Raw genomic sequence first — 25861 nt, 5'->3', positions numbered from 1 at the left:
CTTCTCTAACTTCTGTGATCTTATATCCTTTTTCCTAACCAGAACAGACATCTACATCAAATATCAGAAGGCAGTGTGAATTAGCAAGGGACTGCGAGTTGGAAGGCTTAGGTTCTCTTTCTCAGTGTGTCATAAACTTGGAGTGTGACCTTGGGTGAAATCACTTAACTTCTCTGTACCTCAGTATAAAATAGACATAACATTTACTGTGCTCTTAAGGACTTGATCCTGCTTGCATTCAAGTCAATGGAAAAATTTCTATTAATTCCAATGATGCAGGACCAAACCATGAGAGCAAACTGAAATCCTCAAAGGAAAGGTACTAAGTATTATTACCAAACAGAAGAATTCTCCCCACTCTTTTTGGTGTAGGAAATCTTAATAACAAAAGTAATTCCAGTTCTGTTTGTGTATGAACATTGTTGCAAACACTGAAAAATAGCCAAAGGATCATAAACAAAGGAAAATGATAAAAAACAATATATCAAATATATAATGGTGGGAGGAGATGCCTAGGAGGGTGTTGTATGGAAATTTTATTGGGTTACATCTTATTTAATATCCTGATGGGGATCTGGAAGATGGAAAATATTGTAAAGGACACCAAACTTGGAGGTATTGTAAATACCAGTGAGGAGAGAAAAATGATTATTACTTAATAATATGCATATTGCTATAATGCCTAGAAGTCAAGCAGGTTGGGAACCCATTGTGTTAGGCACTGTACAAATATAGAAAATGATAGTCCATGCACCACAGAGCTTATAATTCAAAAGACAGACATAAAAGGTGGATGAGACAAACAAGCAGGCAAGATTGAGGGGAATAAAAATAAAAGGAAGAGCACAATTTTTAACAAATTAAGAGTAGAAATCCCAACTATCTCCTTGACTAGCTATATAAGGGCTTTTCTGTACAGTTATTGTGCAGCAAGCTGTGATGTAAACTACCCTGCACCAGCTTGAGATGCAGTAACTGTCTGTGTAGCCCTCACTGCCACGCACTAAAAGTTCACTAGTGCACTCTGATCTATTCCACTTTGAAATGGGAATAGCTCAAAGTGCTCTACAGTGAACTGTTAGTGCACAGCAGCACAGTCCATATGGATAGTTAATGGGCAGCAGTCTAGGCTGAGGTAGATATATATCCCAGTTTGCCCCACACTAACTGGTCGTATAGACAAGCCCCCCAAAAATAATACAAGAATTTCAGCATATTTGGAAATATGAGGAAGAAATAACAAAAAGAGTTAAAATTTGGAAAATGCAAGCTAGTGCATCTTGGAAGACATCATATGTGACCTGTTTACATAGATTACTCACATTATCAATAAGAAACCACATGCCAATGTTCAGTTGTAAACATAGAGAAAAATAATATTCTGAAAATTCTTCAGTACGTTTCTCTGATGCTTTTAATTTGTTGGGAAATTCTTTACAATGATTATGTAAAATCTCTGTCAATTATAGAGGTGCTGGGCTGAGGATTTTGCCTTTTGTCTGACAGAAGAAAGCTGTTAAATGAATGATTTATAACTCGGGATAAATAATCATTTAACCATAGAATCATGATGTCTACTTTTATTTCTGTGGGCCCAAATTCTGCCCCATTTTCTCATTTTGAGTAGTATCATACTCTGAGCCAAACTATGGCCCAAGTAATGGCGTGGCATAAGGCAGTGCAAGGTGCTACCTTATGCTCCTGTTGCCATTTACTGCATCATTGGTATCAGCATGGGAGAGGCTAACTATGCGGGTGGACCAGAGGAAGCAGAAAGAGGTCAGAGCCTTAGCATATGCTGCACCCGTATAGCCTCCACCCAGAATACTCTCTCTGTGAGTCACTGTTTCCTGCTCAGGATGCTCCTGGGGCAACACAGCACTTCCCATAGCAAAGGGCTAATGGCAAAGACATACCTGAGTTCTCTGTGAGCAGTCCTATTGACTGAATAGTCTAATTTTGGAGGAAGGCCATAATTACTATGAGGGTGACAGAATCTGGTACTTAGTCTTCCCCACTTCAGTTCTTTTCCCCATAAAATTGGTGTTATCCAAAAGTCAAAATCAGTAAGTATTTTAATGTTTCTGAAGACAGAAAAGGTTTTCTGTCTTCTTTGGTTGAAGAGGAACGCCTTTTTCAATAAAGAAAATGCTAGTTCTGAAACAGAAATATCTGACTCCTTAATGCCAATTTTTGGGAAAATATATTCTTGGCTAATGATTAAGTGGCAAATTCTGCCATACTTACATTGAGTAGTAACTTACTCCAAAAATTGCCCTTTTGTTTTCAGTAGTACCACTTGTGGAGCAAGGCAATACTCAAAACGAGTAAAATTGGCACAATCTGAACCAACTGTTTAGCATGATATTTTGTGTCATAATGTTTTTTGTGGTATATTTAAATATTCATGTATTTCCTTAATATTCGTAACTGTTTGTAATTTTTTCTCTTTCCCCCAAGATACTTAGAGGACTTGTTATCTTAACAAAAATGTGAATGATTATGACAAATAACATGAAATAAAAAAGTGACTTGTGAAAATGGGCCTAGCTCTCTGGTTTCACAGTTCTGTACTTTAATCCCTATACTATGCTTCCAAAAGGCTCTCAAATAGTTTTTGCTTTATATTGTCAGCATTTTTTCTGTATATAAAGCCATTACCTTTTTAAAATAAAATATTTGAAAATGTAAACCTCTTTAACAGAATTAATCTTAAACAATATTACCAATAGCATCCAATGTATAGTCTCTTATCCTTCCGTATCTGAAGGTATATCTGAGCCATCTTTTCTTTGACTTCAGTGTAATATGGCTGGGTTGGTGTGATATTTCTCAGCATGCTTAGAGCTATTTCCACTTCCCCTTTACTGAGAGCCAAATCTACATTAGCAACAGTGATGCGGATTTCCTCTGGAGTTCCACTAAATTCATTAATGGCATCCTGCATTATTTTAGTAGCTTCATGCTGGAATATTAAAAAATAAGCAAACTTGTAACTAAATTACTCTATTACCATCAAACGGTTAGTGGGTACAAAATTTACTCCATTTTAAAGCAGCTGGGCTTGCCAAACCCATTTGTATTTAATATTAAATTGGAGGTTCAATTTAATCCAAAGCCCTAATACTGCAAACAATATGACCATTGCTTTTCTTTTCATATTAACCAGTTTTGTCTCATTGTTACTTTCACTGTTCCCTTGTGTCCCCCCTGTCTGTTTGTTGTATCCATCTGTTCAGTCTTATTTTTAGATTGTAAGATCCTTGGGTCATGTACTGTCTTTTTGTTGTGTGTTTGTACAGTGCCTACCACAGTGGGATTCTGGTCTATGACTGGTGTCTCTAGGCATTACTGCAATACAAATAAAGAATATTGTGATGCTCTAAAGTTTGACAGCATGCAGTGTTATATCTGGCATTTTATTGCAAGTAATACTTGAATACAAGTGTTTCCTTAAGCAAAAAAGAGAACTATTGATAAAGCTTAGACTTTATTTAGCTAATCTATAACTGAAAAACTTGAAGGTTTGTGATATACTGTATTTTAATTTACTATATGTAAACAGTAGTTATCTCCTATGTAAATTATGTAAATATTTCTGATAATTTGTGCTATCTACCTTTGAATAGCATGAATTGGCCAATGCTGTGTTTTAAATAAGTGGAACTATATCATTTGCTGGTAATACTAGCAAACAGTAATATTCAAAATGTTAGTGCAGACAGCAATTTGAAAATAGGTTATTTAGGGAAAATATTCAACCTAATGCCCTTTTGTCTGGAAATACTTTATTTCAATTAACCAATTTGTCACAACTTTAATGGCAAACTTTCTCGTGAGCAATATATATTTTCAAAGGCAAGAGAGGGAAGGTTCAGCATTTCAGAACAGCATAATATTAAAATGTGTTTTATTTTAGTCTATCTGCTCTTTCAGAGTTTGATATTCTCCATCAGGAGATAAGAATGACACTGGAAGCTGTTGATGCAATTATTACCAAAAGGTAAAAGGCATCAACAAATCATGAGATTTTCTCCATTTTCTATTCTCCTGATTTTTCAACATTTAAAAGAATCCACTTCCTTTTGGATTTATTGCAGTTGCTATGTATCTCTCAGTTAACCCACTGATGACAAGTTTTACTACACATAATTTAATGAGCACTACAAATGACCTAAAGGACTCTGCCCAAACGAGCTCACATTGTAATCACCTGATTCTGAGAAATATTGAGTCCAACAGCTCTCACTAAAGTAAATGGCACATCTCAGGATTAGGCTCTAGACTAAGATGAGGAAAATGTATACTCACTTAAAACACAAGATTTCAGATATACTACTGTTTCCAAGTAGTATAGGTATTTTTAATTTGAAATTAGGGGTTAAAATTTACCTATTAGGTCTTACAATTTTTGTTTCTAGTTAGGATTAGAAATGGCCTTTTTTGAATGACTATTGTGAGAATATTTAAGTAGCCTTTTGAGGTTGGGATGGAAAGTTTTAGTCACACAACTTCCCAGCTCTTAGTTGTAGGATCCATATATAAAATGTATTTGCATATATATATAAAATCCCTTATTATTTTTACACTGTTTGCTCTACGCAGTGAGATACTTAGTATGTATGTTACACGACACTCAGTATGGGTGAAATCCTAGCTCCACTGAAGTCAATGGCAAAACTCCTGTTAATTTCACCTAGTATGTTAGGGGAAACCATTAAAATTGGCATATTCTGCATAAACACATGCTTTCAGATCAATTGCCATCAAGTAGCTCACAGATAATAAAAAGGACAGTATTATTATATGGAGTAACATAATATATTGTGGATAATTGATAAAGTGAATATTGACTATCCCCTCAGTGACATTTGGAATCATCTGCTTTGTATTGCTAAGGAATAGGGCAATTGTCATAGCCTAATGAAAAGTTATCATTGAGACACTTGGACAAATTCTACAGTTCCTAGAATTTACAGAGTTTGGTCACATCATATAAAATATATGCAGAACTTCTATAACAAATGGACTGTATACCAGAGGGACTTCCTCTCTGAATAGTATTTACAATTGTGCTGTTGGGTTCAAAATCCATATTGTTTGAAAAATTAAGATTCTTGCTGTGTAGACTAAATATAACTCCTGTGTGACTGCCCCTCAAAAATGCTTAGGGAGGTCAAAGAAGAATGATGGTGTACCTTCCTCTAGAAATAGTAGGCAAGGCCCCATGGAAAAAACAATTAGGAAGAAAAGGAGTCAAAGAAAACTGGCATTTCTTAAAAGATGTAATACTAGAGGCTCAAAATCAAGTTACTCCGATGCAGAGGAAAGATAAGAAGAGCCACAGAAGGCCAATGTGGCTGCACAAGGAGCATTTTAGCTATCTAAAATCCAAAACAGATACATACAGGAAATGGAAGGAGGGGCATGTCACCAAGGAAGTATGGGAATAGCGCAAGCGTGTAGGGGCAAAAACAGGAAAGCCAACGCAAAGAATGAGTTACAGTTGGCAAGAATTGTTAAAGACAAAAAGAAGGGGTTCTTCAAATATGTCAGACAAAAAAGAAAGATCAAGGACGGTGTGGGTCCGCTGCTTAATGGAGAAAGTGAGCTGATAACAGAAGATGATAGGAAGGCACAGCTGCTCCATGCCTTCTTTGCTTCAGTCTTCTTACAAAAAATAATGTGACTGGACAACTAGCAAAGTTACCATAGACAATAAAAGCGAAAAGGATGAAGATCAGGATAAGTAAAGAACACGTGACCTGCTGCTCACAAACAGGGAAGATTTGGTAGGGGAAGTAGAAGTGGGTGGTAACTTGGGCAGCAGTGACCAGGAGATGGTAGAGTTCAGGATCCTGACAAAAGGAAGAAAGGAGAACAGCAGGATACAGACCCTGGACTTTAGAAAAGCATGCCCCTCCTTCCATTTCCTGTATGTATCTATTTTGGATTTTAGATAGCTAAAATGCTCCTTGTGCAGCCACATTGGCCTTCTGTGGCTCTTCTTATCTTTCCTCTGCATCGGAGTAACTTGATTTTGAGCCTCTAGTATTACATCTTTTAAGAAATGCCAGTTTTCTTTGACTCCTTTTCTTCCTAATTGGTTTTTCCCTGGACTTTGACTCCCTCAGGGAGTTGATGGGCAGGATCCCCTGGGAAGCTAATATGAGGGGGAAAGGTGTTCAAGAGATCTGGCTATATTTTAAAGAAACTTTATTGAGGGTGCAGGAACAAACCATCCCAATGTGCAGAAAGAATAACAAATATGGCAGGCGACCGGCTTGGCTTAACAAATAAGTCTTTGGTGAGCTTAAACATAAAAAGGAAGCTTACAAGAGGTGGAAGCTTGGTCAGATGACCAGGTAGAAGTACAAAAATACTGATTGAGCATGCAGGAGTGAAATCAGGAAGGCCAAAGAACAATTGGAGTTGCAGCTGGCAAGGGACGTAAAAGGTAACAAGAAGGGTTTCTACTGGTATGTTAGCAACAAGAGGGTCAGGGAAAGTGTGGGTCCCCTACAGAATGGGGGAGGCAACCTAATGACAGATAATGTGGAAAAAGATGAAGTACTCAATGCTTTTTTTGCCTCTGTCTTCACAAACAAGGTCAGCTCCCAGATTACTGCACTGGGCAGCACAGAATGGGGAGTGTTGATACTGGACGCTTAGTGATTAGTATGAATGAATACTAGTGAGACATGGTACGCCTGATCTGCAGATTACTAAGGTTTAATGTGCAAGGTTTTTTATAGATATACTAGTTGAATACAATGCCTAAAATTAACTACAATATGTTATACTTCCTAAGCCTGGAGAGCTAAGCAGTTACTTAGAAGGCTGTATACTGGAACGGCTTTTTTTAGGGGCCCCGCCAGGGAGTTAGTGGATTTTTTGGTCCAACCAGTAGCAACTTTTGTGGAGTTAGGTGTTGATGGAGCATGCCCCTTTGTATAAATCATGACTTTTTATACTTTTTTATAAACAGCTTTTAATTAATAACTTTTTTACTTATTATTATATATGCTAATTACTTACATTGGGTTTTTATTTTTAGCTACAGTTTAGTTTTACTATGATAATTGGGGTTGTTAAAACAACATTTGGTGATAGGAGGGGCAATGTAAAAATATGCCCCTTGGCAACATACCTCCAGACGTTTAAGGATAACTTCATGTTCCTATCACTGTTATCTATGTGCAGCTGCAAGTATATATGTTGTGTATTTTGTTTTGTTATGTGCCATTGTATGCAGAAACTGAGACATCTGAAAGGTTAGCTAGTAGTCTTATTTATTTTTGCCAACTGGAAGATGTCATACTACAGGGATCAGAATAGCCAAGCGAGCAACTGAAGCTATGCTAGGCCTGTTGGACGGAGGTCAAGCAACTCAAATTATACTGGGCCTCCAACATTCCCTTTCTTGATGGCTGCCATAGCTTTTTGATACACACGTTTGACTATGGCTTAAGGCACCCCAGCTGGGTTTTGAACGATTAGTGTTTTTTTGTTGGCAGGGTATATTGCAGAGCATTGCTTTACTTGTATACGGGGTTTTTTAGTTTTCTGAGTTGTTTCAGGGACTTTTTAGTTTACTAAAAGAGTTTTATTGCAGCTATTATAGAAACTATTTGCAACACACACAAGCACAATGGGATGCAGGGCTAGATTTAAAACGTGAATGGCAGTGGGGGAACTATTTTAGTAGGATTTTGTATTAACTGTGCTCTGTGGCAGCTTTTGCAATATCTAGAACTTTGATTATTTTAGTTGATTTATTATGTTTGATTAATACATTTATTATTTTTAATTGTTTTTGAATGTGTGTAAGCAGGGTTATTATGTTTGAATATGTTAGCATACATTGTACTAAATTAGTATTGACTTTTAATATTATAGGTTGAAAGTATTTTACAATATTAATATTTACTATTAATAACTGAAATATATGTTTAATATTTTATAAATTATATGATATAATTTTAATACAGCAACATTGCAGTAACATTTGTTTTGGGCAGGATTAATTTTTTTTTTAAAAATGTATTAATTATAATTTGGGTACATTGCATGCGTACACAAACACAATTTTGTTTTTATAAGGGCATGTAAATTGTATGAGTGTTTTTTTATAAATATATTTTAATTTTGATTTTAATATGGCTTTACGTGTGCAGCTTTATAAACTAATTAATTGAAGGTTTTGGGTTTTTTAAATTTTTATCTTAGGTGTTTGATAGGCTATAATATTTTAGTTTTCACATTGAGGCTTAGAGGGATTATTTTGTGTATGTTTATGATGTGAACATTAGATATTGTTATTATATACACTATAATTATTGAGCTTGAGCATTTACTGTGAAATTTAACATTTTTTATTAATGACTTAAGGCCTATTTTTGGGTGGTGGCATTATTTAAAATTTTTTTTTTCATTTTATTAGTTAGGACTTTATTAAGTTTTTGCTGGATGATATTTTGGCTTTTTTTTTAGCTTAAAATTGTGCTTGTATATAACTTAAAGCTTTGGATGTAGTATTTATTATAATTTTTGTGACGTTTGATAGGTTTAGGTGTGGTTTTTTATTATTTATTTTTTTGGGTACTGATATATTTTTAAGTCTTTTTTTTATATTTTAAGGCTGAATGTGTATGTATTATGGGATTTGATAGGGCTTTAATGCTTTTGCTTAGGGTACTTAATTTATTTGTTAAAAATTTTTTATTAAATTGCATTTAGCACTTTTGCTGATGCTTTTATATTTTTTAAAATATTTTGTTTAATGTTTTGCTTGGGACCTGCATGTGTGTTAGCGTTATGTGTTATTTAGGTGTTTATTTAGTGCAGCTATTTTTGTACTAGAAGTGTTACAAACGGTGTGCAATGGGGATGTAAGCAGGATATGTTAATATTTTGTATGCTTACATGTATTTTTACAAGGTGTACTTTTGGGGTTTTTAGTACTTGGCTTTTATAATTTTGTTTTTTATTATTAAGTTTTCAACATTGTATTTTTTGGGCTTGGGAACACATTGTACAACTACACTTAGATAGGTGTTTATGTACATCACTACACTTGCAGAAGGATTTACTAAAATGTATTGTGGATAGTATATTTTTAGTTTAGTAACAGGTGTTTTTTTTATTAGGTGGAATATTTTTATGTAGTAATAGCCAAAATCAGCTTTGTTATAAATTATTTTAGACTGATTTTGACACTATAATAATGTGTTGCTTTGGGGGGTTTTTTTGGTTTAATTTACTTCGAGTAAATAAAATAAATTATTTGGGCTGGCTTTTTTTTTGGATGGTACTTATTTTGGTGACATTAATTGTGAGTTGCCTTTTAAAATTACAAAAAGCTATTATTTTAAGATTTAAAGCATTTTTTTAGCCATATGGTACTGGGCAGGAGTGTTATTTTGCAATATTTGTTTGAGATTGCATTACTGTTTTTGTTTACATTAGCATAACACAGCAAACACACACAGTAAAACAATATTAAGAACACCATACAATTTTTTTATACTGTATGTTTTGATTTTGTGCTTTTGTGTGCTATTGTGGATTTGTGTAATAACTATTTACAAAAAAAACCCACAAAACAAAAGTGGGATGTAACAGAGGTATAGCATGCAAGTCATGGGAGATGATAGTACCGCTCTACTCGGTGGTGGCTAGGCCTCAGCTGGAATACTGTGTCCAGTTTTGGTCACCAATGTATGAAAGGATGTAGAGAAACCGGAAAGTTTCCAGAGGCGAGCAACAATGATGATCAAAAGGATGGAATGCAAGTCATATGAGCAAAGTCTGAAGAAAATGGGTATGTTTAGTTTGGAAAAGAGATTAAGGAGGGATATGATAGCGATCTTCAGATACTTGAAAGGCTGCCATAAAAAAAGATGGAGAAAAGTTGTTCTCTTTTGCCATAGAGGGTAGGACAAGAGGCATTGGGTTCAAACTACAGTATAGCAGATTTAGATTAAATCTCAGGAAAAACTTTCTATCTGTAAGAACAGAGGACAATGGAACAGACTGCCTCAGGAGGTTATGGGATGTCCTTCACTGGAGGTTTTCAAAAGGAGGCTGGACAGCCATCTGTCTTGGCTGGTTTAGACACAACAAATCCTGCATCTTGGCAGGAAGTTAGACTAGATGACCCTTGCAGTCCCTTCTAACCTTCTGATTCTATGATTTCTCTTTTTCCTACAAAATCAGACACAGACTGGACACAGAAAGGACTCCTATGGGTCAATATGCAATCATAAAATATCGTATCTGCCAAATGAATTTCACAACAGCCTTCAAGAGATATTTTAGCAGCTAATCTAGATTACAAATATAATTCTTATTGTGTTCTATTAACGTATGGCCAGTTTAGTTTTCCTTACCAAGTTTCATTACTCTAGATTTGCCTAATCAGAATGGCTCCTGAGTTTTTAACTGAACTTTTTTATGACATTCTATTTAATGAAAATGTAGTTTATATTCAATGTCTTACCAGTTCCCCATTGAGTCGAAGAGCTTCTGCAAGTTCCAGATATATGGACACCCATTCATTCATTGTTATACTGGTACCAAGGATTCTTTTACTTTCACCTTTCTTCATATAAGGTAAACTGATAATCATTTTTAAAATTTTTATGGCTTCTGGATAATCTCCTACTTTATTCAGTGCTCTGGCCTTGATGAAGTGATATAGTGGATAATTACGAACCTGGCAAGAGCAGTAAGTATATGTTGTATGATCATGACAAAAATTCAGTTACATTGCAACCCAGAGCTGGTCCTGCAACAATTACTTATGCACGTACTCAAAGCCTATTCTCAATTGCTAGTTGTCGTGAAACCATTACTATGGAATTGTCAAGTGCACTGGAACCACTTTGACTTGGAACACTAAATAGATGTCCTTCTGATATCGATAAATTGCTCTCAACTCAAGAATATTCACTTGAAAATAAAACTAAGAAGGTATCTCAAGATCATAAATGTTGTGATCCTTCTTGCTAGGGAGGCATCTGTTATAAAAGGTAGGGAAGGAAAAGAGAGCAGAAAATGGACCACTCTCTGGACATTATACCACACCCCTTACCATTGCTCCTCCCATACATTTGATACATGATAAGGAGACACCCACGAAAGATCACTGATTGGGGAGTACCAACTCTTCTAAGGGTGCCAACTTACAAAAGTGAACAAATGGGGTATGGTGTTGTATGCCACTGCTGAAGCTGGTTTCAGTATATCTGCATTTTTCATTTCTGTGGAGCATAAGTTACTTAAGGGTATTTTCTAAGAGGAAAATGTTTAATACAACATATTAGGAATTAACACACACACACAGCGTACTGTATATTGTGAACAAATACTTCCAATGAAAAGATTTTTTGTATTTAGTACTAGCTCTTACCTGAAAATTATGACTGACCCCCAACTCCAACGAATGAGAACATTCTTTGAAATTTCCTTGAGACAGATAGATCTGAGCCATTAGAAGATGGACATCTGCTGATGTAGGGTCCAAATCTAGACAACGCTGCAGAGTACCCTGTGCATTTTCCAACTCACCTGCAAAACAACTGATCGTTTTCTTTTGTTTTTGACCTGTTTTTCTTAGGAACTGTCTTAAATAAGCAACATGAATATACTGCAAGTGTAATGTCAGACCTGTCATGATGCTGTCAGTTTCTTATGAGAAAAGAGCCAGAGCCTTTAAACTATGAAGCATATAATTTCTCTTTAAAAATAAGAGCATAAAATAAATACAACATAAGTTACAGAGCATATCCAAAGTGCCAATTTGTCAAATATATTTTGTAGCTTTGAGGTATTCTTCAGAGTCTTCTATGTAGTTCTTACTACTTTGATGAAAACTTATTTGCTCTGCTTCGACCTCTGGCAGTTAAAGGAGAAACAATCAGAGAAGCCTTGCTGTTTAATGCGGGGAAATAGCATTCTGACTCCTGGAGTAAGAATCTCCAGAATATTACTGTACTTCTCTCCCAGCATCCAAGAACGGGTGAGAGGATAAACGAGAGAAGAAACAACCTTCTGTTTTTTCCCCCAAATGAGAAGACTGGAAATACTATGTTTAATGAATAGGAGAGAACCACAAAATAGTTCAGGTGTGATGACTTGAGATTGTTATGATGTTTGCCTCATGCTGTTATAGTATTATTATTTTTACTTTAAAACATTAATCACTACAGTGTCTTGGAATCAATTCCATATGTTTATAAATGATAATAAATCCCTTAAAAGGAGAACAATACTCTCTAACTATTACCTATACAAATATAAGCCCCATACTTTGGAGGCCTATATGGGTATGTTGAGTCTCAGTGACAACATATAGGTGCAAAATCTCATTTCAAGCTTTGTAGTGTGAAATAAAGGTGTTTCACCATGAGCATATGGTGGCATCACAACTTTGACTTCAACAATGAAGTAGCTCTTCAAGGCTGAGTTCTACTGCTTTGGAATAACTTTAAATAAAAGAGCATTTTACCAGATAATTTAATTAAAGGATTGTGTGATTCCGGCCAGGCTAGTAATGGCTCCCACAGAGACCCACCTCATTCAATGCAGACATTCAGTGCCACAAATGTCTTATGTAGCCTTTGGCAGTCATTTACATTTTCTGCTTTTTCATTACAACCTCTGGAGTCTGGACCTGTGCCCATAAGGCCTAGGGAATATTTAGCTGAGAATGCAGCAAGAGTAGTATTTTCACCAGATCCTAGCATTTCTTTTTGATTTTGAGAAATATTTATGGCTGGTTTAACCTCAATAATGAACATATTCCTTATCACTATATTTTCTTCTCTCTCAGTTTCATTATCAGAGACTAAATAATGACAATTTCCTAAATATTTTATTATTCCTACCCTTGAAAAACTGCCACTTGCATGAGCCAATGTCAAAATCCACCTATGTTTCAAGTTTTGTGGTGCAATGTAATTTCATTGGAAAAACTAAGGGACAAAAAGAAATAAAAAACATTAAAAGTTACTAAAAAAACAAGATGGGTGAGGTAATATCTTTTATTGAGCCAACTGCTGCTGGTGAGAGAGACACCTTGGATAGAGAGAATGGTGGATTGTCCCAGACCTGAAGAAAGCTGTGTAAGCTCTAAAGCTTGTATCTCTCACCAACAGAAGTTAGTCCAATAAAAGATATTACCTCACCCACATTGTCTCTTGAATATCCTGGGACCAACATGACTAGAGCAGCACTGTAGACATCAAAGGTGCTAAATCAATTTAATCCAAATTTTCAGGATGCATTCTAGCTGTCAATGAGTCTTAATCCTACTCTTTTCTTAGCATGTACATTTTTCTTTTTCTTTTGTTTTGAGAACATGGTCTTGGCTTACCTGACAAATATTTTACTTGTGCCATTAGATAAAGAGGCTCCAGCACACCAGGAGCAGCTTTAACCACTGGATTCAAAATTATAGCTGCTTGTTTAAGAAAAGGAGATACAATTTGACCAGGTGACCTAGGCTATGAAAAATTAAGAATTAGATTGTCCTCATATTTTCCAGAAGTGCAGTATACAACATATCATTTCAAAAGGAAAATATATTGGTGTCTAGTCTCTCCTCTACCTCTACATATATCATCCCATAAAATCAACAGAAGCTATAGGCATGTATTCTGGAGAGATTAAAGATCTAAGATTTCTAAATTACAATATCAAAGTTAAATATAAACAGATAATAAATGAACACTAAATATTTAATCTAAAATATTTCCCACCTGTTTGGGACAGAAAACTAAATATTCTTTCACAATTTCAATCAGGAACATGGGGTTTAGTTTTTCATAGTATTCCATGCTCAGCGGAAGGCCATGCAAAGCAGAAAAATGAAGTTCTGCAGCTTCATTCAGAAGGGCAGTTGCAACTGACTCATTCTTGTTTTTCTTTGAAGCAATAACAGCCTGAAGATAAACTAGAACCTGTCAAAGGAAACTTCCATATTTTACTAAATTAGGACTTTCCTTCGTGAACAAATCAGGACAAATTCATTGGATAAATGCACATGGCTCCAGTGGATTTCAGTGCAAACACAGAATGATCACCTGAAGGTAGTTTTAGGCTACTTACATCCGTTTACATCAAATTGTGTGTTTTATTTTGTGATCTATCACATCCCTTGTCTAAATGTTGGACCTTTAGGGCTTTGAATAGTCATTTACATCCATGCAAATAAGTGTCAAATGAGTGTAAAATATTAGTAAATCATAAGATAAACGTGTTTTGCTAGACTGTGCCTGCAGTACTCAGCATCTTGCATAACTAAACCATAAATGGTGCTGCACCTTTGAATCATTCAGAAACTCTAGAGCAGAATGTTATCCACTTTCTGCATCCTCCACTGGATGCACATTACACTTGTGTTCCAGGGTCTCCACTGACTGCTAATTGATTTCCAAATGAAGATAGATATTGATTTTGATCTATAAAGTCTTATATTGCAGGTACTTTCTGCATAAAAGACTCTCTCTTTTCCCATGTGATACAAAAGCAATTGCAATCATTGTGCTAACATAGAGCTAATAACCTTGATTAAATGGAAGGAGGCTGACAGTAGTATTTTTGGTGAGGGGTCTTTGATTCTGGAACATTTTTCTCGCCTTGATCTCCCACAGCCCAGATTTGGTAATCTTCAGAACATCCTGCAAAAGAGCCAGTAGTCCTTTCTTGGTTTTCCTGAGAAGGGCTAATTGTGTGGAAGATGGAGTTGGGAAAGTTTTGAGGAAGTCTAGTTCTGAAGATTGATTTAGTATATTTTATTAACGTTCATGGGACAGATTCTGTCAATTACTCTGGATTTACACCAGAGTAACTGCACAGAATTTTTAAGATATGTAATGTGCCTGGAACATGTGTAGAAATGAAGAGCAAAAATAAAGTAAACAATTGTATTTCTATAACTAACCGCAGATTTTCCAATGGACTGCTGAACTTCCTTTAAGAATTCCAGCTGGTGTTCTGCTTCGTCCAGCTTCCCTTCCAGCACCTGGCACCAAATAATACCTGTAATGCAACAAAATTAACACATCGAGTGCTTAGAAATACAGCTAAAAAGGACATTTAACCACAACAATGAAGGAGTTACTTACCTTACATTAATTTGGTTCTTCAAGCTGTTCTGTCCACATGGATCCCACTCGAGGTACACAAGCACCCCAAGTGCATGAGATTGGGTTCTTTGGGCCAGCAATATTTGTTGGGGCTGTTCATGTATCCTGCCTAACCTCAAGCCCCTCATTCAAGGGCATAAAGGGCAGAGTAGCCCCAACTTCCACTCAGTTCCTTCACCAATACAGAATTCCAAGTTTAAAGGACTCTGAATTAGCAAGAAGGAGGGCAGGTTGTGGGACCCATGTGGACAAAACATCTTGAAGAACCAAATTACTGTAAGATATGTAACTATTTTTTCTTCTTCAAGTATTTGTTCACACAGATCTCACTCTGATTGGAACACAGGGGACTCTCTAAAGTGGTGAATGTTAGAGTCCTATCTAAAAAAGACTGTAAAACTGCCCTACCAAGTTGAGCATTAGATCTAAAGGCTGACACAAAAAAAAACAACTTGTAAAGGTATGTACTGAACTTTAAGTAGGAAGTCTACAGACTTCAAGTATAGACATCCCTACTGGCCATGTAGGCTGCCTGAGCTCTAGTACAATGTGCTTTGATGTGAGATGGTGAAGTTAACTTACAGTCTGACACCTATTTTGAGAGTCTCTGTATTGGCTTCTGGATCTGTCACCAAAAGAAACAAAGTATCTTGATCATTTGTGACATGTTTTTTCTTACTCAGGTAGTAAGCAGAGAGTTCTTAAAACATCCAAAATGTGAAGTTTAGTTTCTGCAGGAGACAAGTGATATCTTGGAAAGAACACTGGTAAGTGAATAAATTGATTTAAGTAGAAGTACAAGACACTTCAGGTAGAAATTGGGGGTGAGGACAAAAGCTGACTATTCTTCTGGAAGGTGGTATACAGTGGTCCTGCTATCAATGCTTGGATCTCCCTCACCCTGGAAGCAGAGGTAAATAATTACCAAGAATTCCATTTTAATAGACATAGGTTCAAATGGAGATTTCATTAAATATAGGCAAACTACATTTAAGTCCCAGGTAGAAACCTTCAACAGGCAGGAACATGTGTTAAACTTTTCAAAAATTTGGTCACCATAGAATGGAGAAAAACTGTGTGGTCCTGTATGGGAGGATGGCAGGCAAATATGACTGCTAAGTGAACTTTAACAGAGAGACCGGAGAGTTTGAAAGATTACAAATGATCAAGATGATTGGTATAGAGATCTCTACAGGGTGAAAATTATGGCAAGCACCCCATACAGAAAAACACTTCCATTTGGCCATATATGTAAGCCTTATTGAAGGTTTTCTGCTTTGAATAAGAATGTCATAACTGCTGTAGAGCAATATTTATCTTCTAAGATCAGGCAGCTAATGTCCAAGCCGTCAGATATAGAGATGATGCATCTTGGTGTAGAATCAGATGTTGGGTCTGTGATATCTCTGGAATGACTGGAAGCTTGAATGGCTGTTGAATCAATAGGTGCCTCAGCTCTGACTACCAAAATTGGTCTACCTGTGCTGGTGCTATTGAAATGACTAAGGCCTTGTCTTATTTTTGTGAGGACTCTGGAGATTAGATTAATTGGTGGAAATGCATAGGGCACATCTGTGTTCAACCAAATCAGAAATACATTTGAAAGGGAGCCCGGGCTCATTCTGCTTGTGGAGCAAAAAGTGTTCAGAGTAGTTGCAAACAGGGGGAGGAAGAACTGAATCTTTGAGGAACCCATTCATGAAGGGAAGAGCATTTTATGCTGACTAGCCAAGTTGTTCTGAACCCTTGGCAAGTGCAGGGTACTAGACTGATGTGATGAAGTACACACTATTCCCATAGATGAATGGCCTCTTGAAATAGAGGGAACAATGGCAGCCTCTCCTTGTCTGTTTACATAGTGTGCCCTGAATGAGAAGCAGAAATGCCTTGCAAGCTAGACAAATGGTCTTGAGTTCTAGTATGATTATATGTAGTGGAGATTCTGCCAGGCATCACAGACCCTATGTCTGCAGCTGAATCAGATGTGCCTTCCCCCGCCACCCTATTTGGAGATGTCCGTCACAGGATTGTTTTGGGAATTGGAGACAAGGATGTCACACCCTAGCAGACATTTAGTGGATTCTTCCACCAGAGTAGTGAGGACAGGACATTCTCAGTAGTGACTACCTGCAGATTCATGTTGTGTGGTTAGCTAATAGAATGACTTTAGTAATCCTTGGAGTGGTCAGCCACAACCTAGCATGTGGTGTCATGTATGTACAATATGACCCAGAACTCTGAGATGGACTGTCACTGATATCCTTGACTGAGTCTGAAGATCTGATATAAGATGACTTATAGTGTCATACCTGTCTTGAGGAAGACAAACCCACACTGATTTTGAATCAAGAAGCACCTTTATAAATGGACATAGTGATTGGTGCCAAGACACAGTTTTAGAGCAGTACTCTTTCCTACCCTGGGCAGCAGGAGCAACTGATTGACCCAACAGGATCTGTGTCCTGATGGCAGTAGACTGTGTTGAAGTGCCAGGTCTCTTCGAGTCCTAGGAGACTTAGGATCCAGGAGCACTGGCTAAATAGAGTTTTGAAGCAGCAAGAGCTTCTTTTTGTAAAGGGGTCTCAGAATCAGGTACACTTTTTATTTAGCACTTTAAGAAAAATAATTTCAAACAGGCTTCTCCTGCCTGTTAGGCGAGATTTGAAAAAATAAATAAATCTACAGACATTTTTCAGGGACGCATCCCTCTCCAAGGCCAGAAAGACACTTAAAGGAATAGCTGTCACACAGGCTAGATAGATTTTAAAATCTGGAGACATAGCTTCCACCACTGGGATGGCGGCTAAGTAAAGTACCAAGGTAACTCGAGGAAATAAAAATTCCCCTCACCTTTGTTAAAAGAACCAATGGCCTACCTAGATTCTAATAAGTATAAGAACTAACACTAACTGTAAAAAAAGTGAGAAAGATACAGCCATGGGGTAGCAGAGGACATTAAGGGAGTTCCATCTTGCTGCCACAGGCGGTCAGAAGGAACTGAGTGGCAGATGGACCCTCTCCATCCTTCATGCCCTTGGGTGAAGGGCTTGAGGCTTCTGCTGAATAAATCTTTTCTTGAGCTCATGGGGCACGTGCACACCTACACAGGAACCATGTGGTCAAATACTCAAAGAAGCTCTTTCTAAATTGATTTAAAAAATTTTAAATTGATCTATACTCCACAGTATTATCCAATCTGGACAGTGTATCGCTACTCACCAAAACACTTCAGCATGTGGTTAACTTTAGGCATGTGCTTAAATCTTAGTTTCTGTGGAACTTAAAAATGTGTTTAAAGTTAAATAAATGTTTAAGTACTTTGCCAAACTGGGGACTATGAAGTGCCCAGTCTTGTAAGGTGCTAAATGTTGTGTGCCCTCAACTGACTTTGATTTCAGAGATAAAGCAGTTATTAGCATATTACAAGATTGTGCCCTAGGTATGTTTTTCTTTTTGAGATGTGCAGCACTTACAAGACTGCAACTCTAACAAAACAGCATTATAAGTGGGGCTGCTAGCTCCACCTATTTTAAGGCTGTTCAATACTTCCCAGCTTAAGACCCTGTTTTCAGTTGCTTATAACTTTGCCAAATTTTAACTATTTGGGCTGAAATTTTCCACTCTGGGTGTCTGCCTCAAGCTGATTTTGTTGTTGTTGTTGCAAACTTTAACTTTCAACCATTTCTGAAAGCAAAACTTGGACAAATATGTTGTTTTGCCCATGTTAAAAAACCCTCAGCAACCTTGTCTTTGAGAAGCTCTCATCACCTTGTGCTTTGGAGCAGGCAAGGGGCAGGTCTTTATGGCAGGGATGTGTCTTTTGCTGTTCCTGTGAAAATTTGCCCAGTTTTGGTTAAGTTATAAACCTTTGAAAAATTGCAGTTTGCACATGCTCAATTGAGACTTACTAGACCTTTGCAGCTAAATTCCCAAAGACTGCATCTGCACTGGGCATGTGACACACACCAGGATACAATCCAGACTAATGAGTATCCGTGCCACCCCGCCCTGTAACCTGGGGTGCCCTTTACAATGCCTTGCTGCTGTAGCCTCCAACCTGGACTGGACACAAACAGCCTCCAGCACATAAGTCACTCCCAGCTATGTCTGTGTGTGTGCTGCAGCCAGCCAGACCTTGGCTCTTACCAGCCTTGGTTATGCCGCAGGGTGATCCCAACACCTCCCCAGCCCCAGATCTTTCCCCAGCAATGTATGCCTTATACTGCCCAGCCCTCTCTTGAACAGTACAAATATGTTCAATCTGTTATTCCTTTAAGGGAATAATATGCACACAACTTGTTATCCCAAATGGAGTTACCCAGACACTTCAACTTGAACACACTGGATTAGATAAAACAGTAAAAGAAGTTTATTAACTACAAAGAGATAGATTTTAAGTGAGTACAAGTAATGAGGCATAAAAGTTAGGAATGGTTATAAGAAAAATAAAGGTAAAACACTTACTGGTGCCTAACTTAACAAACTATATTAGATTCAAAGCAAAGTTTTCTCATCACGTTTTCAGCAGTCTTACTGACCGAACCTTTCCCCCAGAAATCAAATGCTGCTTCCTTTTTCCCTTCAGGTACAGTGAATGTGATGGGCAAGTGGGTCTGGGGGTTGGGGGCAGGGGGCAGGAAGGAGGTGTCTTGGGTTGTTTGCCCCTGCTTATTGTAGTTTTAGTCCCTCTCTGGATAAACATTTCCAGCTGGGAGCAAGGAGTCAGGCTACCTGTGTGGAAGGAAACTCCATGCTGATTCTTTGCTAAGATGTAGATTTTTTTCTTCTGCCTCATTTCTGGCCAAAGAATGGCCCCTTAACAGGTAATGGACCATCAGCCTTGTTTACAACTGGCTTAGGCATCAGCTTGCCCTTTGGGTTTGAGGAACTGATTTGGCCACTCCCCAGACTTATCTTAAAATATGCTTTTAGTCAGCATTTTAGCTTATAACTTCACATATAATGCTGCTATGTGCATTTTGCCATGCTATTATTGATCAGTAAATTATGAATTTTTAAATGCTACCTCACAGGAAATGCGGATGTGAGGAAAATGGTGTATGTGATATAACGTGACTTTAGCAAAGCTTTGAGATGGCCTCCCACAGTATTATTATCAGCAAGTTAAAGAAACATGGGCTGGATGAATGGACTATAAGATGGACAGAATGCTGGCTAGATCATCGGGCTTAACGAGGAGTGATCAACAGCTCGATGTCTAGTTGGCAGCCGGTAACTAGAGGAGTGCCCCAGGGGTTGGTGATGGGGCCGGTTTTGTTCAACATCTTCATTAATGGTCTGGAGGATGGTGTGGATTGCACCCTCAGCACGTTTGTAGATGACACGAAGCTGAAGGAAGAGGTAGATAAACTGGAGAGCAGGGATAGGATACAGAGTGACCTAGACAAATTAGAGGATTGGGCCAAAACAAATCTGATGAGGTTCAACAAGGACAAGTGCAGAGTCCTCCACTTAGGACGGAAGAATCCCATGCACTGCTACCGACTGGGGACTGACTGGCTAAGGACCAGTTCTGCACAAAAAGGTTACAGTAGACAAGAAGCTGTTTATGAGTCAACAGTGTGCCTTTATTGCCAAGAAGGCTAACAGCTATATTGCGGTGCATTAGTAGGAACATTGCCAGCAGATTGAGGGAAGTGATTATTTCCCTCTATTTGGCATTGGTGAGGCCTCATTTGGGGTACCGTGTCCAGTTTTGGGCCCCCACTACAGAAAGGATGTAGACAACATGGAGCACATGACTTTTGAGAAGAGGCTGAGGGAACTAGGCTTGTTTAGTCTGCAGAAAAGAAAAATGAGGGGGGATTTGATAGCAGCCTTTAACTACCTGAAAGGGGGCTCCAGGGATGATGAAGCTAGGCTGTTCTCAGTGGTGGTAGATGACAGAACCAGGAGCAATGGTCTCAAGTTACAGAGGGGGAGGTTTAGTTTGGATATTAGGAAAATCTTTTTCACTATGATGGTGGTGAAGCACTGGAATTGGTTACCTAGGGAGGTGGTGGAATCTCCAGCTTTATAAGTTTTTAAGGTGCGGCTTGACAAAGCGCTGTCTGGGATGATTTAGTTGGGGTTGGTCCTGCTTTGAGCTGGGGGTTGGACTAGATGACCTCGTGACATCCCTTCCAACCCTAATCTTCTATGATTCTATGCCTTGTACATAAGTTATTACAATAGTGTGTTGGGTGTGAACACAGGGGTATATTCTGTCATAATATAGAATCATAGAATATTAGAGTTGGAAGGGACCTCAGGAGGTCATCTAGTCCAACCCCCTGCTCAAGGCAGGACTAACCTCAGCTATATCATCCCAACCAGGGCTTTGTCAAGCCTCACCTTAAAAACCTCTAAGGATGGAGATTCCACCACCTCCCTAGGTAACCCATTCCAATGCTTCACCACCCTCCTAGTAAAAAACATTTTTCCTAATGTCCAACTTAGACCTCCCGCCCTGCAACTTGAGACCGTTGCTCCTTGTTCGGTCATCTGCCACCACCGAGAACAGCCTAGCCCCATCCTCCCTGGAACCCCCTTTCAGGTAGTTAAAGGCCGCTATCAAATCCCCCCTCACTCTTCTCTTTTGCAGACTAAACAAGCCCAGTTCCCTCAGCCTCTCCTCATAAGTCCTGTGCTCCAGCCCCCTAATCATTTTGGTTGCCCTCCGCTGCACTCTCTCCAACTTGTCCACATCCTTTTTGTAGTGGGGGGCCCAAAACTGGACACAATATTCTAAATGCGGCCTCACCAATGCCGAATAGAGGGGAATAATCACTTCCCGTGACCTGCTGGCAATGCCCCTCCTAATGCAGCCCAATATGCCATTAGCCTTCTTGACAACCAGGGCACACTGCTGACTCATATCCAGCTTTTTATCCACCGTTACCCCCAGGTCCTTTTCTGCAGAGCTGCTGCCCAGCTCGTCGGTCCCCAGTCTATAGCTGTGCATGGGATTCTTCCTTCCTAAGTGGAGGACTCTGCACTTGTCCTTGTTGAACCGCATTAGATTTCTTTTGGCCCAATCCTCCAGTTTGTTTAGGTCACTCTGTATCCTATCCCTACCCTCCAGGGTATCTACCACTCCCCCCAGCTTAGTGTCGTCCGCAAACTTGCTGAGGGTGCAAACTACCCCATCCTCCAGATCATTAATAAAGATGTTGAACAAAACCGGCCCCAGGACCGACCCCTGGGGCACTCCGCTTGTGACCGGTTGCCAGCTAGACATGGAGCCATTGATCACTACTCGTTGAGCCCTATGCTCTAGCCAGTTCTCTATCCATTTTATAGTCCATTCATCCAACCCATACTTCTTTAACTTGCTGATAAGAATACTGTGTGAGACAGTATCAAAAGCTTTGCTAAAGTCAAGGTATATCACATCCACCGCCTTCCCTACATCCACAGAGCCAGTCACCTCATCATAGAAAGCAATCAGGTTGGTCAGGCATGACTTTCCCTTAGTGAATCCATGTTGACTGTTCCTGATCACCTTCCTCTCCTCCAAGTGCCTTAAAATGGATTCCTTAAGGACCTGCTCCATGATTTTTCCAGGGATTGAGGTGAGGCTGACCGGTCTGTAGTTCCCTGGATCCTCTTTCCTCCCTTTTTTGAAGATGGGCACTATATTTGCTTTTTTCCAGTCGTCAGGGACCTCCCCCTGTTCCCACGAGCTTTCAAAGATAATAGCCAACGGCTCTGAAATATGCTTCAGTCCAGGGCTAAGCAGGATGTTCCCTGCAATTGTAGCAGGGAGGGAGACTGGGAGTAGGATCTGGGGGGATGGGGAATGTAGGTGAGGTAAGAAGTTGGAGAGATGGATTGGATGAGAAACATAGGAGAGAGACTGGTAGGTGAGGTGAATGGGACAGGGACAAAGAGCCAGGGACAGAAAAAGAGACCAAAATTGGATAAGGACAGATTGGAGGGGATGGGGGCAGAAGGGTTCAAGCATGAGGGGAAATGGGCCAAAGAATCTGTGTCCACTAGAGTGCATTCCCCTCAAGAGCCTGGCATAGAATCCAAGATTTCTGAGTCTTAGCATTACTCTGTGTCAGCAAATATCTGTGAACCCCCCTGAAAAAGTGTGCATCTCATCCTCCTCTAGTGCTGGTGCAGATAGAGGATGACAACCTAATACTCCTCTCAATTCCTGTTAGCTAAATTGGCAAAGGTCTGGGCAGTGGATTTAAAAGTCCCAACCCTGCTGATGACACATGTGGGTGTCCATATGATGCCACTGTGATGGTCTATACACTATTATGTTCACCACTTTTATAAGACTATGATCAATTTTATACAAATTATGCCTTATGAGGTATCATTTGAAACATCATAATCTGCAGAACATTACTGTCCTGCTAAAATATGCGTATCCACATTATATGTTAAGTTATAAGATTCTACTATGTATTATTGCTGTAACATGCTCCAAGTTTAAGAAAAGCAAGACCAAACCAGTTTCTCAGAAACAAAGGACAGACCAACACCCAGCCAGGTGTTGAAAGACTATCACCAGCTTATGTGGGCATTCTTCGGCAGGGGGAAGGTGTGAATAAGACATTTACATTCCATCATAGGGACAGGTCAGACCTCACGTCCACAAGAGACTACTTGTCGCCTGTCCCCCACCCTCCAGCCAACTAGGGGTAATCATCTCAAATTAGGTGCCCACAATTAGTGTATGCTTTTGACATTAATGTCTGTGTAACTCAATTCCCCTTCTATAAACTGGAACTAATAATTACCATCATACCTCACAGGTGCAGTGAAAATAAATTAATTAATGTTTGTGAAGTATTCAGATGCTACAGGGAGAGTGCCATAGAAAAGTCCATGGGGAAATTAACCAATTCTGTATTCAGAACAGGGTTTGAATAGTACAACAAACACAGGACACCACATTGAATGACGAGAAAAAAATGAAACACCAAATAGCTCCTTGTCCAGTGAGACTCATCCATCCTGTGCTCTAAGGCAGAGGCCTTGTGGAAAGCAGTATGTGATCATATAATTTAAGGACAGTGTATCACAATGCATACATGCAAGACAGCTGAAACAGGGTTGGATCGGTGATCTTAATTCTGGCATTTCCTAACTTTTGTGTGGTTGACTTTACCAACTTAATGGTCTTTTCATGTATTTTTGTGAGTGTAATATATAGATAGGTTGTAAAGTCCAAACAACTGGGCTTGTTCAAGCCAATAACTAAATGAAGTCAGAATTTCCATGAAAATCTGATTCTATTTACTATGCAAAACATCTTGCCAGATGAAGAAGAATTTTCTTAATAAACTTGCTATTTTTTTAATGCGATTACAAGTTTGGTTGATAAAGGTAACTGTATTGCCATAATAACTGAGACTTCTGTAAAGCATTCAACTTAGTTCTACATGACATATTGATGAAAAAATTAGCACTATGCAAAATCAATAATGTAATTAAAGACTGTATCATAAGGCATACAGCCAAGAGGGCTAAATTAAGGTTGCACAGGAAACCATACTTCCTAACTTTGTGGTGTTTGACTTTTCGCAGCTTTAATAATGTTCTTTCAATTTGGTGTGACATATATATATCTCTCGCTCTCTTTCTTGTGAAATTTATTTTAAGGTATACAGAAAGAATTTGTAGAAGTGTTCGTGACATACAGTTCTCACTCAAGAAGAGTTACAGGAGGTATATAGGAGCTATCATCTGACTGAATATTATTTGTTAATACAGAAGCCTGTGACCCGGAAAGCCCCTTGATACCAACTGGCAGAAAGCCTACCATACTGTAACTCATATTAGACCTGACATTCTCATTACCCCCAACACCCTGTTGTCATACTATGTATCTAAATGTTGTGTAAGTTATTGTATGTAAACTGGTGACACACTGGTCCTGAATATTACTGCATGATGTATGTACATGTTGTGTACAAAGAGTTATATAAGTGGGCTGGAAATATATTCTTAATATGTGTTTGGGAGGCAGTGCATAAACCCAGCTAGCCCTAGCAAAGGAATGTGCATTTACCTATCTGACTTGTTTACTAGCAGAGGACAATAAAAGTATATTTACATAGAGGGTAAACAAAGCCCTCAAGATAACAAGCAGCAGCTTAATGAGCACACTGGGAAACACTGTCTGCTCCCCAGGGAATCCTTCCCGTCTCTTGAGGCAGAGGCAATGGACTTTGGGTAATATAAGGTTAGAGGAAAAAAAAAAAAACCCAACATTTTAGTTATCCCAGACTTAGGGAACAGCAACCTTTGATTCTGTGAACAGTGAGACTCCTGGCCTGGAGATTCTCATAAGTTGATGCAAGTAAGAAAACTGCAGAGGTGAAAATTGTAACTTGCTAAGATTTAAGTTTTAGTCTCTAGAAAGCATGTTTTATTTTGTTTGTAACCCTACCTGTCTCTCTTTCTCTTGCTTAGTATCACTTAAATTTCTGTTTCTTGTTAACAAATTTATTCTTGTTTTATTACAAAAACATCTCAGTGCTGTACGTTAAAGAGAAGTGTGATTCTTCAGCTAACCTAAACAGGCTGACGTACTCTGTCTGTCTCATTGAAGACCGTGAACTGACTTGTTGCTGTGAGTGTCCATTGAGATGGACTGGATTCTACAGGGGAACATCGCTGGAAAACTTGGGAATAGGGGTTCACTGATCGGTAGCTGCAAGGCCATGTTTAGACTGGCAGAGTCA

The 25861-nt window shown here is 38.5% G+C and overlaps 1 protein-coding gene across 1 annotated transcript in view; it reads right to left on the bottom strand.

The window, feature by feature from the left end:
* TTC21A (tetratricopeptide repeat domain 21A) overlaps positions 1-25861 on the bottom strand; it is a 79933-nt gene that overhangs the window by 32272 nt on the left and 21800 nt on the right. The window contains exons 10-15 of the mRNA XM_067542807.1: positions 14948-15045; positions 13764-13964; positions 13379-13508; positions 11414-11571; positions 10502-10717; positions 2727-2965 (exon numbers count right to left, since the gene is read on the bottom strand). Coding sequence (XP_067398908.1) covers positions 2727-2965; positions 10502-10717; positions 11414-11571; positions 13379-13508; positions 13764-13964; positions 14948-15045 — 1042 coding nt within the window. The remainder of the gene's footprint in view (positions 1-2726; positions 2966-10501; positions 10718-11413; positions 11572-13378; positions 13509-13763; positions 13965-14947; positions 15046-25861) is intronic.

This window comes from Emydura macquarii, unplaced genomic scaffold (assembly GCF_026122565.2).
Source record: "Emydura macquarii macquarii isolate MOO-44397 ecotype Brisbane River unplaced genomic scaffold, CSIRO-AGI_Emac_v2 contig_719, whole genome shotgun sequence".
Lineage (NCBI taxonomy): Eukaryota > Metazoa > Chordata > Testudines > Chelidae > Emydura > Emydura macquarii.
Note: the sequence above shows the minus strand (reverse complement) of the source record. Positions and strands in the feature narration are given on the sequence as shown.